The sequence below is a fragment of the Cheilinus undulatus genome, linkage group 20, assembly GCF_018320785.1.
Source record: "Cheilinus undulatus linkage group 20, ASM1832078v1, whole genome shotgun sequence".
Lineage (NCBI taxonomy): Eukaryota > Metazoa > Chordata > Actinopteri > Labriformes > Labridae > Cheilinus > Cheilinus undulatus.
The window spans coordinates 405,132-427,697 of NC_054884.1; the positions used below are offsets into that span (position 1 = coordinate 405,132).

The window sequence follows — 22,566 nt, forward strand, 5'->3', positions numbered from 1 at the left end:
CTAAAGTCCTCAATGCGGACATGAAACATTTGCTGAGAGTTCAGAGGTTTCAGGTTCCAGTGAACAACTTCATCGTTTCTCCTGTCTGAGCTGTGATTGGAGGTTATTTCCATCTTCTAGTGCGCTTACACGGATAAAAGTTGTTAAATTAGGCCGAATTTTGAATTTCCGCGGTGTCCTTGAACGCATCCTGTTGTTATGAGCCCCCTGAGAGCCCACTTGATCCTGTGACGTGTTGTGGGGCGGGGCTTGTGTGCAGGTGAACGTAGCACAGGTGGAGAGAGGTGAAATGTGCCTCTCCGTGCTGGGCTCTGGTACTCGGGTCCTCGGCTCCGGTCCTCTCCGTGATGGCCCCCCGCTGCGTGGGGCGGTGCGCGCTGCTCTTCCTGCTGGCCGTGGTTTTTGATGCCGCGGGCTTCGTGGTGCTGCTGGTCGGGATTTTCGGGAATCTGAACGTCAGCGGCCGGTTCTACGGAGACTTTCTGATCTACACGGGCTCCGTCATCATGTTCCTCAGCCTGGTCTGGTGGGTGCTCTGGTACACCGGGAACGTGCCGCTGGACGCGGAGGAGCGCCGCGGCTCTCTGGACATCAGCTTCACGCACTGGGCCAGGAAGCTGTCCGAGAGGCTCTCCAAGGGGGGGCTGAAGTCTGTGGAGACCGGGGAGGGGATGAAGAAGAGTTCGGGGAGCATGAAGGACACGAACGGGACAGTAAGAGCTTCAGGACCAGCTCGGATCAGCTGGGAGGACGGCAGAGGCAGTGTCCGAGCCGTGTCGGGTCACTGCAACTCCGGCTTTGAAGGATGGACTGAGGAGAAGAACGTGGAGCTGGGAGTCCTGAGGACCTCAGACGTGACCCTGCAGGCAGACCGAGCAGAGAGACTCCTCTGACAGAGCACGTGAGTACTTCAGAGTCCACATCAGAGTACTTCAGAGTCCACATCAGAGTATCTCAGAGTCCACATCAGAGTATCTCAGAGTCCACATCAGAGTATCTTGGAGTCCACATCAGAGTATCTCAGAGTCCACATCAGAGTATCTCAGAGTCCACATCAGAGTATCTCAGAGTCCACATCAGAGTATCTCAGAGTCCACATCAGAGTATCTCAGAGTCCACATCAGAGTATCTCAGAGTCCACATCAGAGTACTTCAGAGTCCACATCAGAGTACTTCAGAGTCCACATCAGAGTATCTCAGAGTCCACATCAGAGTATCTCAGAGTCCACATCAGAGTATCTCAGAGTCCACATCAGAGTATCTCAGAGTCCACATCAGAGTATCTCAGAGTCCACATCAGAGTATCTCAGAGTCCACATCAGAGTATCTCAGAGTCCACATCAGAGTATCTCAGAGTCCACATCAGAGTATCTCAGAGTCCACATCAGAGTATCTTGGAGTCCACATCAGAGTATCTCAGAGTCCACATCAGAGTACTTCAGAGTCCACATCAGAGTACTTCAGAGTCCACATCAGAGTACTTCAGAGTCCACATCAGAGTACTTCAGAGTCCACATCAGAGTACTTCAGAGTCCACATCAGAGTACTTCAGAGTCCACATCAGAGTACTTCAGAGTCCACATCAGAGTATCTCGGAGTCCACATCAGAGTATCTCAGAGTCCACATCAGAGTACTTCAGAGTCCACATCAGAGTACTTCAGAGTCCACATCAGAGTATCTCAGAGTCCACATCAGAGTACTTCAGAGTCCACATCAGAGTACTTCAGAGTCCACATCAGAGTATCTCAGAGTCCACATCAGAGTACTTCAGAGTCCACATCAGAGTACTTCAGAGTCCACATCAGAGTACTTCAGAGTCCACATCAGAGTACTTCAGAGTCCACATCAGAGTATCTCAGAGTCCACATCAGAGTATCTCAGAGTCCACATCAGAGTATCTCAGAGTCCCACACATCACACTAGCTGGAGCCTCAAACTAGAGGAAGTGAGCAGGGAGAAGTGCTGACTGGGCAAAAACAAAGTCTGAGTAGAACAGAGCAAATAATAATAATAATAATAATAATAATAATAAATACAACAATAATAATAATAATAATAATAAATACAACAATAATAATAATAATAATAATACTAATAATAATAATAATAATAATGATAATAATGATGATAATAATAATAATAATGATAATAATAATGATAATAATAATAATAATAATAATAATAATAATAATGATAATAATAATAATAATGAGAATGAGAATGAGAATAACGATAATGATAATAATAATAATAATGATAATAATAATAATAATAATAATAATGAGAATGAGAATGAGAAGAACGATAATGATAATAATAATAATAATAATAATGATGATAATAATAATAATAATAATAATAATGATGATGATGATGATGATGATAATAATAATGAGAATGAGAATGAGAATAATAATAATGATAATAATAATAATAATAATAATGATAATGATAATAATAATAATGATAATAATAATAATGATGATAATAATAAAACTGTAAGAGCAGAGCAGGTGATGTTTCCTGTGATTCCAGTTAAATAATAATAATTAAAATAATAGATAAATAAAAAAAATATTAACAACAACAGCAACAACAACAATAAAAATAAAAATAATAATAATAATAATATTTCCTTTTATGATAATAATTCTTTTAAAAAGTCACCAACCGTCTATTGATCAGGGTCCATTCTCTGGGTTTATCAGGGTCCATTCTCTGGGTTTATCAGGGTCCATTCTCTGGGTTTATCAGGGTCCATTCTCTGGGTTTATCAGGGTCCATTCTCTGGGTTTATCAGGGTCCATTCTCTGGGTTTATCAGGGTCCATTCTCTGGGTTTATCAGGGTCCATTCCCTTGGGATTATCAGGGTCCATTCTCTGGGTTTATCAGGGTCCATTCTCTGGGTTTATCAGGGTCCATTCTCTGGGTTTATAAGGGTCCATTCTCTGGGTTTATCAGGGTCCATTCTCTGGGTTTATCAGGGTCCATTCTCTGGGTTTATCAGGGTCCATTCTCTGGGTTTATCAGGGTCCATTCTCTGGGTTTATCAGGGTTCATTCTCAGGGTTTATCAGGGTCCATTCTCTGGGTTTATCAGGGTCCATTCCCTTGGGATTATCAGGGTCCATTCTCTGGGTTTATCAGGGTCCATTCTCTGGGTTTATCAGGGTCCATTCTCTGGGTTTATCAGGGTCCATTCTCTGGGTTTATCAGGGTCCATTCTCTGGGTTTATCAGGGTCCATTCTCTGGGTTTATCAGGGTCCATTCCCTTGGGATTATCAGGGTCCATTCTCTGGGTTTATCAGGGTCCATTCTCTGGGTTTATCAGGGTCCATTCCCTTGGGTTTATCAGGGCCCATTCTCTGGGTTTATCAGGGCCCATTCTCTGGGTTTATCAGGGTCCATTCCCTTGGGTTTATCAGGGTCCATTCTCTGGGGTTATCAGGGTCCATTCTCTGGGTCTATCAGAGTCCATTCAGTGGGTTTTTAAGGGTCCATTCTCTGGGTTTATCAGGGTCCATTCCCTGGGTTTATCAGGGTCCAATCTCTGGGTTTATCAGGGTCTATTCTCTGGGTTTATCAGGGTCCATTCTCTGGGTTTATCAGGGTCCATTCTCTGGGTTTATCAGGGTCCATTCCCTGGGTTTATCAGGGTCCATTCTCTGGGTTTATCAGGGTCCATTCTCTGGGTTTATCAGGGTTCATTCTCTGGGTTTATCAGGGTCCATTCCCAGGGTTTATCAGGGTCCATTCTCAGGGTTTATCAGGGTCCATTCTCTGGGTTTATCAGGGTCCATTCTCAGGGTTTATCAGGGTTCATTCTCTGGGTTTATCAGGGTCTATTCTCAGGGTTTATCAGGGTTCATTCTCAGGGTTTATCAGGGTTCATTCTCTGGGTTTATCAGGGTCCATTCCCTGGGTTTTTCAGGGTCCGCTCTCTGGGTTTATCAGGGTCCATTCTGAGGGTTTTTCAGGGTCTATTCTCTGGGTTTATCAGGGGTCTTTTCTCTGGGTTTATCAGGGTCTATTCTCTGGGTTTATCAGGGTCCATTCTCTGGGTTTATCAGGGTCCATTCTCTGGGTTTATCAGGGTCCATTCTCTGGGTTTATCAGGGTCCATTCTCTGGGTTTATCAGGGTCTATTCTCTGGGTTTATCAGGGTCTATTCTCTGGGTTTATCAGGGTCCATTCTCTGGGTTTATCAGGGTCCATTCTCTGGGTTTATCAGGGTCCATTCTCTGGGTTTATAAGGGTCCATTCCCTGGGTTTATCAGGGTCCATTCTCTGGGTTTATCAGGGTCCATTCTCTGGGTTTATCAGGGTCCATTCTCTGGGTTAATCAGGGTCCAATCTCTGGGTTTATCAGGGTCCATTCCCTGGGTTTATCAGGGTCCATTCTCTGGGTTTATCAGGGTCTATTCTCTGGGTTTATCAGGGTCTATTCTCTGGGTTTTTCAGGGTCCATTCTCTGGGTTTATCAGGGTCTATTCTCTGGGTTTATCAGGGGTCTATTCTCTGGGTTTATCAGGGTCCAATATCTGGGTTTTTCAGGGTCTATTCTCTGGGTTTTTCAGGGTCCATTCTCTGGGTTTTTCAGGGTCTATTCTCTGGGTTTTTCAGGGTCCATTCTCTGGGTTTTTCAGGGTCTATTCTCTGGGTTTTTCAGGGTCTATTCTCTGGGTTTATCAGGGTCTATTCTCTGGGTTTATCAGGGTCCATTCTCTGGGTTTATCAGGGTCTATTCTCTGGGTTTTTCAGGGTCTATTCTCTGGGTTTTTCAGGGTCTATTCTCTGGGTTTATCAGGGTCTATTCTCTGGGTTTTTCAGGGTCTATTCTCTGGGTTTATCAGGGTCCAATATCTGGGTTTTTCAGGGTCTATTCTCTGGGTTTATCAGGGTCCATTCTCTGGGTTTTTCAGGGTCTATTCTCTGGGTTTTTCAGGGTCCATTCTCTGGGTTTTTTAGGGTCGATTCTCTGGGTTTTTCAGGGTCTATTCTCTGGGTTTATCAGGGGTCTTTTCTCTGGGTTTATCAGGGTCCAATATCTGGGTTTTTCAGGGTCTATTCTCTGGGTTTATCAGGGGTCTTTTCTCTGGGTTTATCAGGGTCCAATATCCGGGTTTTTCAGGGTCTATTCTCAGGGTTTATCAGGGTCCATTCTCTGGGTTTATCAGGGTCCATTCTCTGGGTTTTTCAGGGTCTATTTTCTGGGTTTATCAGGGTCCATTCTCTGGGTTTATCAGGGTCCATTCTCTGGGTTTATCAGGGTCCATTCTCTGGGTTTATCAGGGTCTATTCTCTGGGTTTTTCAGGGTCTATTTTCTGGGTTTATCAGGGTCTATTCTCAGGGTTTATCAGGGTCTATTCTCTGGGTTTTTCAGGGTCTATTCTCTGGGTTTTTCAGGGTCTATTCTCTGGGTTTATCAGGGTCTATTTTCTGGGTTTTTCAGGGTCTATTCTCAGGGTTTATCAGGGTCTATTCTCAGGGTTTATCAGGGTCTATTCTCAGGGTTTATCAGGGTCTATTCTCTGGGTTTTTCAGGGTCTATTCTCTGGGTTTATCAGGGTCTATTCTCTGGGTTTTTCAGGGTCTATTCTCTGGGTTTATCAGCAGTGATCTAAAGACGCCACTGATGAGAAACCTACAGCAGTAACATTTAATGTCAAACTCTCAGACTGACTGAACCACGGCCTTATCCTCAGTATTTCAGAGACAGGCCTGCCCCCCTCATCCCTCCACTATCCTGCTGATGCTAGCATTAGTACTTAGTGAACCAGTTGCTAAGGCTGCAGAGAGTGAACAACAACAGTGCTACGCTAACATTCAGATCAAGTCCATGTTGTGGTGACGGTCTGAGACCCTGGTCGCTCTGTGCCTCATGCTCGATGTTGAGCTGGCTCTTTACACCAGGTGGAAGCAGACTGGATTATATCAGTGTTGCTCAACCCTGCTCAGCCAAAGAGACAAGCTGTTCAAAAATACCTTTGAAAGAGCCACAATCTAAGAGGTGAAAAAGTGGCAAAAACAGCTTGAAGTAGCAATAAAAATAAGTTAAAGATGGAAAAATGGTCCAAAAGTGACAAAAACATGGCAACAAAATGAGAGAACAAAATGGGCAAAAAGCAGTCAAGAGTGGCAACATAGGGCAAAAAAAACAAATGGTACTCAATAAAAAAGGCAGCTTAAATGGGCGAAAAATGGTGAAAAAGGGCAAAAACTGTGAAAAAGTGTCATGAAAAAGTGGCAAAATGAGCAAAACAGTAGGAAAAAAGTGGTATTTAATGGCAAAGATAGCTTAATCGGGTGAAAAGTGTCAAATAATGGTGAAAAAAGGCAAAAATGGGATAAATGTGGCAAAAATAGGATAAATGGGAGAATTAAGTGTGGCAGTGAAAGCCTTCTGTAGGGTTAGGGTTAGGGGTTAGGGTTAGCGTTAGGGGGTTATGGTTAGTCTGGGAAACAAACGGATTGATGTTATTCATCTCTGAGGTCAAAGTTTCTTTTTTAAGGTTTTCTGGAGGAATACTTTTTCACATTAAGACATAAAAGAGCCACAGGTTGAGTATCGCTGGCTCAGACTGACGGGGGGGGGCAGAGTTTGGGACCTGGTTAAAGTGAGGCTGTCATAATTATAATGATAAAAACCTGGGTTAGGTTTGTTCTACATGGATACAGGTCTGACTTCTATGGAAAACATGATTTTTTTTTTTTAATCTCATGAAACAGGTGAGAAGCATAGAATGCCCTGCTGTGGTTTCACTGACAAACCTTCATCCCAGAATAGAGGCAGTGTGTTGGAGTTCATGACCTTCATGAATACTGAAGCTAGAAAGACTCTATTGGCTGTGCTGTAAGGTCGTCTGGTAACACCCTGTCCCGGAGTATTTAAACATGGCCCTCTGGTTTCCGTCCTGAAGAAAGCCTCTGTGTGTGTGAGTGTCTGTTTCCAGCAGCAGTGCCTCTGCCTGTGTTTGGAGCTGATGACAGAACCGATCCTGAAGTTTGGCTGATTCTGGTTGGCGTGTGCTCTGCTTGCTGTGCTTGTGTGCTCCCCCCTAAGTCAGGGTGTCAAACTCAGTCACAGGAGGGGCCGGGTTCTGGGTCTGACCTGAGGGCCTAGCAGGGTCCACAATAAACGGTCAACCTCATTTTTTGCCAGTAATAAATTTTGGGAAAAAGTTAGTAATGATGATAAATGATTTTGAGATTTTAAAAAAAGTCAAATGATCAGTTAAAAGGCTCAAAATCTGAGATCAAAAGGTCAAAAGGTCAAAACTCAAAATGAGATGTTAAGGTAGTGCTTTTAAAAGGCATACATATATATAAGTCACAATCATGTTTTTAGTCAAAAATATGACTTAATATTTAAAACTGTTAACCTCAAAGGTCAAATATGACATAAAAGTCCAAATAATGAATAGAAAAAGGTCAAAATATGAGATAAAAGTCAAGGTCAAAACACCAAATTTTATGTTAAAATAATGCTTGTAATAGGCAAATATATATATATATATATATATATAAAGTCACAATCATGTTATTAAGGAAGAAATATGGTTTAAAATAAAAAATGTTGCACATAAAAAGGTAAAATATATCAATAAACTGAAAACATGGAAATATGAGATAAAAAGTCAAAATCATAAATTGAAAAAGGTCAAAGTATGAAATAAAAATCCAAATAATAGGTCGACATCATTATTGTTAATGCACAATTGAAAATATGAAATGAAAGTAAATGAATTTGTTTTCCCACATTTCATTTGATCTGCTTATTTTTACTCCTTGTTGTTTAACATTTTTATGAATGAAGGATATTTGATATCATCAAGGTTAAGTTTACATTTCTATACTGGAGGAAATCTGCAGACCTCAGACCTTAGGGCCAGTTATAACTGCACCACAGGCCGGATTTGGCCCCGGGCCTTGAGTTTGACACCCCTGCCCTGAGTGCTTGGTCTGATCTTCTTCTTGTATAATGTGGTGGTAAAATGTGAGGCAGATGTTTGCAGGAATAGAACCAAACGTGTGTCATTGGACTGAACTGGAATCATGTGGAAGTTTAGGATTGTGCTATCATGACAGGCCTATCCCCCTCCTCCTCGCCCTCTCTGCTGTCTGCTCTGGCCACAGAGACGTCTAAATCCTCCTAACTCCCCCGACTCTTTAACCTGTTGCTGGGTGAATCCGTCTGATCCTGCTGAAGTCGGCCTGTGGAGCCAACAAACACTCCTAATTGGGCTTCATAAATATTCAGCGTGTCGCCCCGCGTTCACCTTGCCTGTCAGTCTGCTGTTGTTCTGCACGCCATTAGCCGCTCGCCACCAAAGCTGTAACTCTTTCATCATCACTGCTGGCGTCCTATAGCGGCCCTCCGTGAGCCCTCACCCCCGCTATAACCACAAGACGCTGGCATTGTTGTCAGGACCTGATGACACCCAGAGTGAAGCCACAAACCCCCCCAGGAGCCGGTCTGCTCATGAATATCAGGACTAATATTCATGTTATTCTCTCTTGCTCGGCTGCAGAGAAACGGCCCGTGGCAGCTTCTAATTAATGAGGCTGACCGTTCCTGCTCACCTTCACACTCCAGCTTTATTTCAGCCTGTAACCACGCAGAGAGCAGCACGCCGTCACGGCCCAGAGGCACCAATGCAGTGTAATGGAAGTGACCAGCTTATTGACATGGACCAGAAATCGTAGAGCCCATATTTGAATATCAGGGTTGATTTTTCAGTAAACTAACAACAAATGTTTGATACAGCACCAGAGCTCTAAACTTTAAAACCATTCTTCAAACAAAGCTTCATTACTTCACTGATCTTCAGTCACGTTTTTAACCAGAACACATTTGTTTCAGTGAGCATGAGCCCAGAATACGTTTATTTCTCCATGCCATTAGCTGCTGAGGTTTAAGGGTTCCAGTTGTCTATCTATCTAAACCCCTCTCTCTGACTCAGAGAAGATCTGAAGTGGTATAGGTCAAAGGTCATAGAGAGAGGTGTTGGGGTGTATGTTGCATGCATTGCATGCAAACATGATTCCCCCAGTAGGGGAAAATGGGAGAGCTTTCTGGGGCCCAGCCAAACTGGGGGTCCGCAAAATCCTGGTCCATTGTAAAGTTAAGCAGTGGTGTTTTATATTTAACCTGAATAATAACCACTCTTATCAAAGAAACACATTTTAATTCATCTGTGTAGTAAGTAGCCCTCTTAAAAATGTAAAACCTTTAGTTAAAAACAGAATTAAAATATGTTAAAAATAGCTAAAATAGGTTAGAAATGCCAAAAAATTACATAAAAAATGGCAAAAAATAACCAAAATATGGCAAAAATGGGTTAAAGTGACAAAAATGGGCACACTAAGTGGTAAAAGGGGATTAAAACTGGCTGAAATGGCGTTAGAGTGGCAACAATAGGTGGAAATTTGGTGAAATGGGATTAAAATTGATAGAAATAGTCAGAAACTGGCAAAGATGGGCTTTTCAATTTTTGAAATGTGGTGTAAAAAGTGGCAAAAGGGTTAATAGTGGTAATAATGTGTCAACAGAGCCAATAGACAGAGAGTGGCAAGATTTGATTTAGAAGTGGCAAAAACAGGCAGAAAAAAGTGGTGGAAAGAGTTTAAACTGGACAAAAATGGGTTTTAATGGCTTTGAATTAGGCAAAACTGGTACAAAGTGGCAACAGTGTAAATCTGAAAAATGTTCTTAGTTTTGTTAAGGTTGAGAACCCCTGCTGTAAGAGACCTTTTTCTTGACTTAAACTCATAAAGTCTCTGACTGAAACACACTGAACATCCTGATGTGGTCAGGTGGAATCATTTAAAAGTGGAAAAAATGAAAGAGGTGTAGAAAAAAGTGGCATAACCTGTGAAAGCGACGGTGAAAAGGGTTCAAAAGAGGCAACAATGGGATTAAAATGGCCAAGAAATAGTCCATGTCCTTGTCAAATACATGCTGAATAAATAAATGAGTTTAAAGGCTGAGAATCTGAGATAAAAGTCAACTTTTTCAGTCCTAAAGGTCAAAATACAAAAATAAAAGTCAAAATAAAGTTTTTAAAAGGCAAATATATGAGACAGAGAGTTACAATCATGAGGTTGAAGGTCAAGATATGAGACAAAATACAAATCAAGAGTTTAAAAGGTCAAGATATGATTTAAAATGAAAAAATATGAAATACCCCTTTAATCTAAAGTTCATTACAAACATGCACTTTAGCCGTTAAAGAAATCTGATTTCTACCAATCACACGCCTTCTTCTTGACCACCGCTGTTCTCTCTGTGACCACACGTGTGACCCAGCCCTACTCTGTGTTTAGAGCCCCCCCCCCCCCCCCCCATGTATTAGACCAGTGATACTCAACGTGTGGCTCTTTGGTGATGATCTGTGGCTCTTTATGTCTAAATTTGAAATATTTGTCCCATTTTCGACACTTTCATCCTGCTTTTTGCCATTTTTGCCCCCTTTTTACCTATTTTTACTACTTCTCACCCATTAAGCTGCCTTTTACAGTTAAATTCCATATAATACCCATATTTCCATTTTTTTTTTTTTTTTTTTTGCCAATTTAGGCACTCTCAGACTATTTTTGCATTTTTGCCACTTTCGGACCATTTTAGCTACATTTTTACCACTTTCGGACCATTTTAGCTACATTTTTACCACTTTCAGATGATTTTAGCTACATTTTTGCCACTTTCAGACCATTTTAGCTACATTTTTAACACTTTCAGACCATTTTAGCTACATTTTTACCACTTTCGGACCATTTTAGCCACATTTTTGCCACTTTCAGACCATTTTAGCTACATTTTTACCACTTTCAGACCATTTTAGCTACATTTTTACCACTTTCAGACCATTTTAGCTACATTTTTGCTACTTTCAGACCATTTAAGCTACATTTTTGCCACTTTCGGACCATTTTAGCTACATTTTTGCCACTTTCGGACCATTTTAGCCACCTGTAACTCATTTTTTGCCACTTCTTGCCCATTTAAGCTGCTTTTGGCAATAAGATGACATTTTTTGCCCATTTCCCACCTTTTTTTCTGACTTTAAGCCATTTTCCCAACTTTTTTCAGGTTTTTGCCACTTTTTGACAATTTTTTGCCACCTCTAACTTATTATTTGGTCACTTCCCACAAGGAGTGTGAGATCAAATGACACGAGATTTCTCGTCACAGAAAAATCATTATTGTGCAGACACTTGGAGCAGCAGCTCTTCTTACAGAAAACAAAACCAAACTGAAGCTATAAAAGATCACAAACATGGCCTGGACACTTTAAAACTGTTGGTGAGAGAGCTAATGAGGAAACGGAGCTGATCCGGTATCCATTAAGATCACCGCTCCACCCCCCCACCCCCTACCCCCCCACGTGCGCTACCTGGGCCACACATGATCCGCCTATGCGTCATCATAACGGTGTGAACTGATGAAATGCTGCTGGTGAAAGCCTGTGCAGTCTCCGTGAGGAGAATACAGCGTTTATTTAGTCCGTGTATGCGTGCAGACTCACTCGTAGTGCCGCTATTTGTGACTTTGTAACTTTGAGTCGCTGCTTCGTCGTGTCTCCTTCTCGTCTCACCGTCGGTCACGCATCCATCAGCTGTTGGCTGTGAGTATGATCAGTCAGAAGCTTAACGTGTGCAGTGCAACGGGTCTGCACACTGCAGTGGTAAACTTAGCTAAACTAACTCTGAGCGCCATAGAGTAGCTCCAAAAAGCGAAGTCAGAGCGTCAGTGAAACGCGACGTTTGTTGTCTGACAGCAGACAGAGACACACACTCTCTCACCAACGCACACACACTAACACACACGCTCATCTGTGCATCATTAAAGCTCATATGAGAAAAAAAGACCACAAAACGATAAAATAATCTATTTCTGTAAATTACATGTTATTGACTTAAAGATTTATTTAGAGTGTTTTAAATATGGATGTCCTTAAAGAGGATGTGAAAATATTTGATTCTACTGATGCAGCTCTTTATATTTCAGACTGTAGAAAGAATTGGACAAACCCCGTGTGACGTCAGTCGTCTGCTTACAATAGGCGGACTCAAACGGCTTTTGAACCCCATTTGTGGATGCTTCCATATTGAAATCGCGGTCTAAACCGAACTTTAGATCAACCTAACGGCCCGCCCACTAAGCGTGACTTCCTGTCAGCCTGCTAGCTAGCATTCCGGTTGACAGAAACGGAGCCTCTGCCTGCTGAGCTATCTGTCAATCAAATGAGACGCACCAATCACCGTGAAGTGAGGTTTATCCTAAATATAATCCAAACGATCGTGGTACAAAAAAATTCACCCCCCCCGTACAGTGGGAGCACAATAAGACACTAGCTAATGAGACACGTTTGGTGTTTTGAACCAGGCTGTAAACCAGTTTATTTTGTGAGTCAAAACCGGCTGTTTAACATGTGTTCAGACAGAACTTCCGGTGTTCCTGCAGTCAGCCTCAAGTGGACAGTCGCGGTATAGCAATTTTTTGCACTTCCACATTGGCTTCATTTTTTAGGACCGGAGGTTGCTACTTGGTTGTAAACAGTGCTGAAAGTACTTTTAAAATAATCTAATTGCTTTTCTTATGCACATTTAAGTATTATATGACATGAGTTTGATTTGAAGAGCATTAAAATGTACAGTTTGAGTCAAAGTTAGACAAAACACTCTTTGGATCATTAATACTTAGTTTAAATATTTCTGAATAGACCTGAATGCTTTGTAATTATGACTTTCAGTTGTATAACAGACATATTTTCCAGCCAGGTATTTTTTTTCCAAAATTAAAAAAGTGTAAAGTCTCGTCTCGTGAGAGAAGTGTCTCGTCACACCCCTACTTCCCACCCATTTTTGCAATATTCTGCCCTTTTTCACCACTTTTCTCCCAGTGTTTGCTGCTTTTTGACCACTTTTGCCACTTTTAACTTATTGTAATTGACATTTTTCACCACTTAGATTGTGAAAATGTATTTTTCACCATTTTGGCTCTTTGGTTGACTCACACTGATTTAGAGACAAGCCTGCCTGCTGACCTGATCCACAGCTAGTTAACTAAAGCATCGCTCTGTTTGTGTCATCAAACCTAGAGAGGTCACCACACCAGCAGAGAGCTAAATTACATGAACAAGCTCCTGGACACCCAGAACTGCTGCCTTTAGCTGAGTAATTCTATTTTAATTTCAACAGAGCAGTAAACACACACTAACATGTGAAACTGCTACTTATCATCACAGATTTCCCTGCAGGAGTGTATACGGTCTACCTGAAGCCAGCCTTTCCTCTGAATGATCATGAAGAAACCAGATGAGTGTCTGCAGGGAGTCTGGCCTTTAAGGTCGTGTGTGTGTCATCAGTCTGCAGGTAGAGGGAAGCTTTATGGACTGTCTCCTCTGTAACACACACTGAGATTAATGTGATGATCTTTAGGAGACTCGAGCAAAAACAGACATTTTATAACCTCTTTCCCATCATTATGTGTCAGTTTTTGCCAGTTTTCCAGAGAACTTGTGAAATTACTTCGCTATCATTGGGAAAGTAGCCATTTATTGAAAGAAAAGGAGATACATTAGTTGAAATATTGATCAGACGTTTAAATTTACACAATTTCACAGTAAAACAGGGTAAAATAATAGGTATTGATGCATGTCCAATGAGGACTTTAGGACTTCTGCTTCCATTTTTTTCAGACACCTAGTCATGACCCACTGAAAACTGCTCTGCAACCCACTTTTGGGTCCCGACCCACCAGTTGAGAACCACTGGACTAGAGCATGTTTGCTGAGTGGTAAATCCAACAGTTAGTGAGGACAGAGGCTGTGGTGGAGGCAGACACGTCTTCATCATCAGTCACACTACTTCCTTCATGTCTGTGCAGAGGTGTCGGTGTGTTTCCAGCTTCTTTAAACGCTGTGGAACGATCTGGAAATCACATCGTCTGTATGACTGCTCTGTCACAGGACGCTGGGACTCACTGTCACTGTCTCTCTGCTCATGGCAGCTTTAGGCACAAACACAAATACAGCTGTTTGGTTCGTCCAAACTTCTGTTTCAAAAATGTTGACCTTATCCCAGCCGTGCTCAGAGGGATGAGATTGTGGTTGGCCAACCACTCCTGGGAAGGTTCACCACTGTTCCCAGTTTTCTCCATTTGTGGATAATGGCTCTGACCGTGGTTCTCTGGTTCTCTGAGTCCCAAAGCCTTAGAAATGTCTTTGTAACCTTTTCCAGTCTGATAGATTTCAGTCTCTTTGTTTCTCATTTGTTCTTGAATCTCTTTGGATGGTGGTGTGATGCGTTTCTTTCTGAGATCTTGTAGCCTACTTCACTTTGTCTGACAGCTTCTATTTAAGGGATTTCTACATTCAGCTAATCTGGAGGTAATCAGGCCTGGGTGTGGCCAGTGAGACTGAACTCAGCTTTCCAAAAACTGAGGTTAATCACAGTTAACTCATGATTTAACAAGAGGGGCGATTACTTTTTCACTGAACTGTTTGATTCTAATATTTAACTTGATGACTTAAATTTACTTAAAAACACTTCAAATAAAATAAAACAAAGCAGTATTAACAAATGAATAGTTACAATTGTCAGGTGGCATTAGCAAGTTCTTGCAGGACTAACACATTTAAAAGAGTAGAGCAGGGCTCAGCAAGAACACCTGAACAAGGGCCAGATTTAGTCTCTGGGGGCCGGACTTCCAAATAAAGAAAAATTACATCAGCATTTTGTTCTGATTAACGTATTATTTTATAGCATTTTTAGCATTACCAGTGAGGTTTATCCTGACCTCTAACGCTGTAGACTAGCAGGAGGCAGGCCGGCCCACAGGCTGTCTGGAAAGAACGGGCCTTCAACAGTCAGGATTTGGCACCAATATGAGCCCATGATTACACTTTCCACTACTTCACTGCTTCAATCTGACATTTCTGCAACATTTGGTGCCTCTTTTAACCCATTTTTACCACTTTTTGCTATTTATCTCTCTTTAACCCACTTCTCTGTCTTTTCACTGATTTTCCATCGGCTAGTTTTGCTCCATTTTACCTCTTTTAACACATTTTTGATACTTTTTGACCTTTTTTGCCTCTTTAACCCTATTTTTTGCCATTCTTTACTCCTTCAAACCATTTTACTTGCCTGTTTTATCCCTCTTTTGTCCATTTTTGCCACTTTTCATCTGTTTTTGCTACTTTTCATTACTTTTTTCACCATTTTTGCCACTTTGAACCCATGTTTGATATACTTTTTGCCCCTTCTTTCCTTTAATACTAATGTTTGCCACATTTTAACCTCTTCTGACCTTTTTTTCTGCAAGTTTTTGTCCCTTTGTGCCACTCCACAACCCATTTGGACGCTTATAGCGCATTTCTGCTGCTCTCTAACCCATTTCCACCACTCCATCTGGACATTTTTGCCAGTTTTAACCATTTTTTAATAATTACTAATAATGACTGACAAGTGAATTTCTGTAAAAACAGATCAAATGTCATTCTAAAACTATTTGACTATTAATTGCTTTTGGAGTGGATTTAACAGCTGCAGACATTCAAAGCCAAAGGAAACTCTTAAAACAACGTTTTCTTTTCCTGCTTTTCTGAATTTAATGATCTTCTGGGGGCCGGACAGGAAGCTTTGGGGGGCCTGATATGGCCCCCGGGCCACCAGTTGATGATCAGTGGAGTAGAAGGAAGAGTTGTGATAGAAAAAATACAGTTTATCAGGATTAGACAAGGTTTTTTTTAAACTAATTTCATGGTTGTACATACAATTGTAACAGTATTTCTAGTGCCGTTGACCATAATCATGTTTTGATTCAGGCACCGTGTAGGTACTGGTACCACTCTAGAGTACTGGTTAAGTACTGGCATCAGAAAAAACAAATGATACCCATCAGTCATGGCATTGTCATTAAAAAGGTTAGCATGAAAATAATCTTTTGGACCAGATATAATTGAAGGCAGGCCAGCTTTGGCCCTGGAGGGCCACCAGTTTCAAGCCTCGTACCATCATTTCACACTCAGGTAGCTTGTGGTTATTTTACGTCATGAATCATGGATAATAATCCTAACTCTGGAGACTATGAATGGGATTTAAACTCCCTGAGTCCCTCTGCTGATCTCTGACAGCCCTGACTGTTCATGAAACTGTGACTCAGTGTCCATGTTTATGATTGGACGCTCCTCTGTGAGCCCAGACTCCACCTGCAGTCAACATCACCGCTGCATCCTTCAGACCCTCAGCCTCATCAGTCCTAGAGTGGATGTTTATGATTGGACGCTCCTCTGTGAGCCCAGACTCCACCTACAGTCAACATCACTGCTGCATCCTTCAGACCCTCAGCCTCATCAGTCCTAGAGTGGATGTTTATGATTGGACGCTCCTCTGTGAGCCCAGACTCCACCTACAGTCAACATCACTGCTGCATCCTTCAGACCCTCAGCCTCATCAGTCCTAGAGTGGATGTTTATGATTGGACGCTCCTCTGTGAGCCCAGACTCCACCTACAGTCAACATCACCGCTGCATCCTTCAGACCCTCAGCCTTAATTATTACATCATTCCCCATCATGCATTGGGTGATGACATTCAGACTCAGGTAGCAGGAGGAGAAATTGTGCTTAACTTTAATTGGCTCTAGCATTACCTATGCTGGTGTTCATGTCGTTGTGTAACACAAGGATTAAAGGCGTTACTCTGCAGTGGTATGGCTTACTGTTTGCTTTAGATGCTGCAAGAAGAAGTTCAGAGTCTCATCTGAGTCCAGAATGTGGCTTTAGAAATCCCATCTAAACCTGCAGTAATCAGGGGTCTGATAGCTCATGTGTAGGCCTCTCAGAGTGAGCTTCAGAACAGAACGTTTACTTCATTTTTCCTCTGATTGTCCAATCACTGGGAGTGAACTTTGCAGAAGTCTGCAGCATCATGTCAAAAATGCAGTAAGACTGGACATTTTAACCCTTGGAGACCACCGTACCCCGGGTGTCACATGACCTTTAAATGTCCTGTAAGAGACCTTGCAGAGCTTTTTTCTTGACTTAAACTCATGAAGTCTCTGATTGAAACACACTGAACATCCTGATGTGGTCATGTGATTGGTGGAATAATTTAAGAGTGGAAAAAATGAAAGAGGTGTAGAAAAAGTGGCATAACTTGTGAAACAGTGATCAAAGGGGTTCAAAAGAACCAACAATAGGAATAAAATGGCCAAAAAAATTATAGAAATGCAGCAAGATAAAAAAAATTGTGAAAAGTGGTTAAAAGTGACAAAATAGGACAAAGAGGAAAAAACAGTTACCAGATAAACTTGTAAAAACAGGTCAAAAACCGGCAAAAATGAACTCAGCGTGGGAAAAAGTGGCTAAAGGTAAAATACAGTAGCAGAAATTTTTGAAAAAGGCAAAAATGGGTTACAGAAATGCAAAAAGGGTACCAAAATGGGTGGTGAATGGTGAATGGTGAAAAGCTGTTAAAAAAGTGGCAAAAAGGGTATAAAGTGGAAAAAGTTTCAAAAATTGCTAGGTGAAGTAGGAAAATGAGGTTCAAAAGTGAATAAAAGTGGAAAAAATGGGCATAGAGTGGGAAAGAGTGGCATAAAGGGACAGAAACAGTGGTGAAAGGGGGTTAAAGACCCGTAACCAAAGTTTGTGTCCTAGCCCTCTAGACATTAAACATGGCTGCTGCACACGTGTGAAAACACTGAGATCTACATGGGACTCAATTCTAAATTTAGACTGTTAGAACGTTTTTACCTCTCTCCTGGCTGGGTTTAATGTGGGCGGGGCCAATATGTGGAATCATGATGTCATGAGCCCACAGTGGGGAATAGCCCCACCCCTCATCCCAGAGCAGCTCATCTCAGTCCAGTCTGTTGTTAGCTGATGTCTCTGCCTTAATTCAAAGTTAACAGTCAGTTAAATGTTGTTTTTCTGTTCACTGTGAGGTAAATTTACCAAATTTACCAGGCAACATTCAGATTGTAACATTTTTCAAATCTGGGAGGATTGTTTTTCTCCTGAGTGGGCGTGGCTTCAGCTCATTCAACAGACACGCCCACACCATCCTGGAGCAGATTTGACTGATTTTGAAGCTGAATTTTGTACACTTGTTTTAGTTGCCTGAAATTTGATTTAGGGGTTCATAACACAACGAGCTGTCATGCATCAGACCTAAATGTAAATCTATTTTCACTTTACAGGGTCGTTAAAAAGCTCCCGTTTCAATGATCCTGCACACGTGCATGTCATCAATAAATCATGACTGTGGAGGGGACATTCACCCAGTGTTGGTGTTGAAAATGATTTTTGTTGTTAAATCTAACTGATTTTGACTGATGCTGTATAAATACAAATGAAAAGATAAAAGTAGACTGTAGACTGTAAAGTAAATGTATTTTACCATAATAGATGATAATAAATGAACCACAAAAGCCCAACGTGACATATGAGTAACATTTTCTATCCTTGACATCAGAGATAGGTGTATTTTTAAATATGTACATGGTCTACTGTACGGGTGTCAAACTCAGTCACAGCAAGGACTGGATTCTGGACTTGGTCTAACCTGAGAGCCTACGAGGTTCAACACAACCTTAAACTGTCAACAACACTCTCACCAGTACTAAAATAGGAAAAAACAGCACTGATGATAAATCATTTAGAAATTCAAATAAGTAAAAATGATAAGTTTAAAAGCTCAAATCTGAGATATAAAGTCCAACTTATGAGTTAAAAAAATCAGAACAAAATATTAAAAATAATGTTTTTAAAGAGCAAACATATGAGGAGAGCGTAGAAATCAAAAGTTTAAGTCAAAATATGAGGTCAAATTTTAAATAGTGAGTCTGATTGGTCCAAATATGGGATTAAAAAGCCAAAGGAAGGAGTTGAAACGGTCAAAATATGACTAAAAATTTAAAATTGGGAATTTTAAAGATTAAAATGTGATACATAAAGTCCAAATTCTGAGTTGAAAGGTCAAAGTATAAAATGAAAAGTTAAAATTATAAGTTTGAGTCATGATCTTGAGATGCAAAATTGAAAATAGGAAATAAAAACACAGATTAATTTCTTTCCCCACATTTTTATCTATTTTTTCTTTCTTTTAACTTTGTCAGATTTTTGTGACTTGACAGGGAAATTCTAAATAATCGAGGTGAAGTTTACATTTTTATGCTGGAGTAAATCTGCAGACCTCGGACTGGTGGGCCAGGCAGAATAAAAACATGATATGATCTTGCGGGCCGGATATAACTGTCCCACGGGCCGGATTTGGCCCCCGGGCCTTTAGTTTGACACCCCTGGTCTACTGAGTCTGTGTAATGCCCCGCCATCATTCTGCTATGAGGAGAAATGAGTGTGGCCAGAAGTGAAAATGTTTAATGCAGAACCTTAAACCATGACCTTCAAAGAGAACTAATGTCATTGTCACCGTTATAGATATGAATAAATGAATAATAAATAAATCCATTATAAAGATTAAGTGGTGTGAAAATGCTCTCAACCTGAGAAAATGGACTCAGGAGTTTTGGCTCTTTCAAAGCAAAAGCTTGTCTAAGAGGAAACAGGCCAGCAGTGTTTGCTATGAGAGGAAATTAAAGGGCTAATCACACTGTTTTGACAGTGTGCGCTGTCATTTGAAGCTGTAGACAGACAGTGTAACCCTCCTCTTTCCTTCTCCAGGTGTCTTCGGGGGCTGGAGGATGGCGTCCCTCCTCGTGCTGCTTCCTAAAACTCCAACAGACTGAAAGCTGAAGTCACTTTGTATGTTGTAAATGAAGAAGACGTTTCTAAATCAGGGAAAAGCCCTCCATCACACAGACGGGCTGTGCACAAACAAAAGAAGGTCTTTCACATGTACATAGTAAATTTCTATTTTTATCTGCTGTTTTTGATGTAAATTATTTTATATGGGAATAAAGTTTACACTGAAGACCTGGATGTGGTTCAGTGTTTGATTCCATGGACAGTTTCTTCTCTTCCTAAAGTCTGGAAGATTTTTCATTGTCAATAATGAACAAATGAACAGAAAAAACTGAAGTTTAGAAATGTTTGTAACTTTAGCAAGAGGAAAAAAACGGAAATATCACTGACATAAGCTTTCAGGGCTTTTGCTCACTACTGAGGCACGTTTGGCAGCAATAACAGCCTCTTTCTAACCTCACAAAGCAGATGATTCGCCCGTTTCCGTGTTTCTCACCGGTGAATCCATCTTGCAAAGCTCCCGTCTGAACCGTTTGGGCCCAGTTAGAAGTCCCATGTAGGGGTAATGGGAGACAATGACACCCCCAGTGTATTTCTAATGTCCCGTCTGTTCCGACTCTTTCTTGACTTCGGTCACTGCAGAAAATCCCAAGAGTACTTTTATGCAGACAAGATGGCCGACATGCATCCAATCCATACCAGAAGTCTCACCCGGTCCGTACGTCTAAGGTCAGGCTTAGGCATCAAAGCCCGAGTTGTTAGGTTCAGGGTAAGGCGGTGGGGACGGTGATATATTTGAGATCCAGCACCAAGGGTCAGGGTTAAAAAAGACTGACAAACACTGGCAGCTGAGTCCAACACGAAGAGGAAACTTCCGCTTGGGACATCCGGCATGTATAGCGACGCCCATGTCGGCCATCTTGACTGCAGCTGGATCCCTCTTGAAAATCTTGCCTCAAAAAGTAGGATGTTGGAAATGGAAGGAGGGTTTTCAGGGGTTTTGTAGGGATCTCTAACCTTGCAGAGCAGATGGATACGCCCCTTTCCATGTTTCTCACTGGTGAATCCATCTTGCAAAGCTCCCGTCTGAACCGTTTGGGCCTGGTTAGAAAGTGACAGGACCAATCAGCAAAGAGGGGCAGGACTTTCGGGCACGGCGGAGTCGTGACGTAAGCGAGCAGTAAGAAGAGGCCGGTGTTGTTATGGAGGAAGAGTTTAGCGTGGATGCTGCTGGAGCGCCAGTTTATCAGAACTTGGCGACATTTCTCTGTTAAAAGAACAAAGAACAGCAGTGAGCTGTTTTCAAAAAACACAAAAGTCGAGTACTGACATGTCTGCAGTCGCCGTGGTTCGGGTGCGGCTATGTTACGTATTTTGTTGCTCTGATTGGCCCGTAGAGATGTGACAGACAGAACATTCATCCAATCACCCTCTGAGTTTTTGTCAAAGGCTCTGCCCTCTCCCAAACGCCGTCTATGGGAGCTTTACTAGATGGACGTGTGAAACAAATCCATCTGGCGTGCCAGGTTAGGCGATCTCTTCTGCCAAACTGTACTCCAGAATCCTGGCATATTTTAACCCATTAAAGCCTGAAAACACAAAATATAGCCAGAAAATTCTAATTATTGGAAATTGAAGTGATTATTTCACTTTCTACTGAAATCCAAATTTCCATAAAATTTACCATATATATTTACTGTGTCTCATCTGAGACATTAGGTGTTTTTGGTAACTGATAATCCACTTGATGGCATGTCAGGTTAGCCTCTTGAATATGACACATCAAGACTTCACTCCTGGGTCGGGGGTTTCTGCCATTCTTCTTTGTGAATCCTCTCCGGTTCAGTCAGGTTGGATGGGGACCGTCTCTCCAGAGATGTCTGACGGGGTTCAAAAGTCAGGGTTTTGACAAAGTACAGAGGATCAAGATCACGTTTTTAGGCCCACAGGTCCCCAAACCCTACAACTGTCTGATGGTGTTTGCTGAAAACATGCAGTCTGACCTCCACTTAATCCATTTTACATGAATGTACAACCAACAGTTTGTCCTTTATAAATTCTTTTATTCTCATTGAATTCATTCTTCCCTTAAAGCAGGGCCATCCATCGCCATCATGGCAGGGGCCGGGTCATGAATTTAGCTCAACCTGAGAGCTAGCAGGGTCAACAGTAACTATAAACTGTCAACCTCATTTTAACCAGTAAGAAAACAGGTGAAATAAAAACGCTGGCAGGAATGATTTAAAAAAAAAAAGATGAAATATTACTTTTAAAGACTAAAAAACCTGAGATAAAAAGTCAAAATTATTGGTTCAAATGGTCAAAACACTAAATAAAGTCAAGGTAATGTTTTTAAAGGTGAATATATGAGATAAAGCCAAAATCATGAGCTTAAAAGGAGAAAAAAATGAGACAAAATTTGAAATCTTGAGTTTTGAAGATCAAAATATGAGGCAAAATTTGAAAGAATAAGTTTAAAGAGTCAAAATATGAGATGAACTATGAAAACATGAATTTTAAGGTTGAAATATGAAAAAAATCAAAATCATGCTCAAGATTTGTGATAAAATTCAAAACCACGAGTTTAAATGATCAAGAATGTGAGATTTAACTTTAAGTCAATGAATGGAGCTGTTATTTAGGGAGTTCATTTTCATGTTCATCTTTCTAAATACAGTGATGTAAAAAAATAAACAAGTCACAAAAACGAAAAAATAAATAACATTTTAAAAAAGGAGGAAAATTTCCACTTTTTTGTTTTCTTCATTAAATGAAATACTTGAGAAAAAGGAAATCATGTGACCCACTGGGAAAGGTGAGCTTTTCAAAATAAAAGCCTCCATGTCAAA

The 22,566-nt window shown here is 41.2% G+C and overlaps 1 protein-coding gene across 2 annotated transcripts; it reads left to right on the forward strand.

Annotated features, from left to right (window-relative positions):
- Positions 1-247: 247 nt before the first annotated feature.
- On the forward strand, positions 248-19,936 carry LOC121528728 (transmembrane protein 238-like). 2 transcript variants are annotated; one of them, XM_041816293.1, is made up of 2 exons: positions 248-901; positions 19,697-19,936. In XM_041816293.1, the coding sequence occupies exon 1, from the start codon at positions 348-350 to the stop codon at positions 891-893; it is 546 nt and encodes a 181-aa protein (XP_041672227.1). In that variant the 5' UTR covers positions 248-347; the 3' UTR covers positions 894-901; positions 19,697-19,936. The 2 variants fall into 2 exon arrangements, with proteins under 2 accessions (XP_041672227.1, XP_041672228.1); XM_041816294.1 differs by lacking the exon at positions 19,697-19,936 and adding an exon at positions 13,254-13,352.
- Positions 19,937-22,566: the final 2,630 nt, after the last annotated feature.

Bases quoted from the DNA above. Each gene is read 5' to 3' on its own strand.
- LOC121528728 (XM_041816293.1), top strand. From the start codon at position 348: ATGGCCCCCCGCTGCGTGGGGCGGTGCGCGCTGCTCTTCCTGCTGGCC.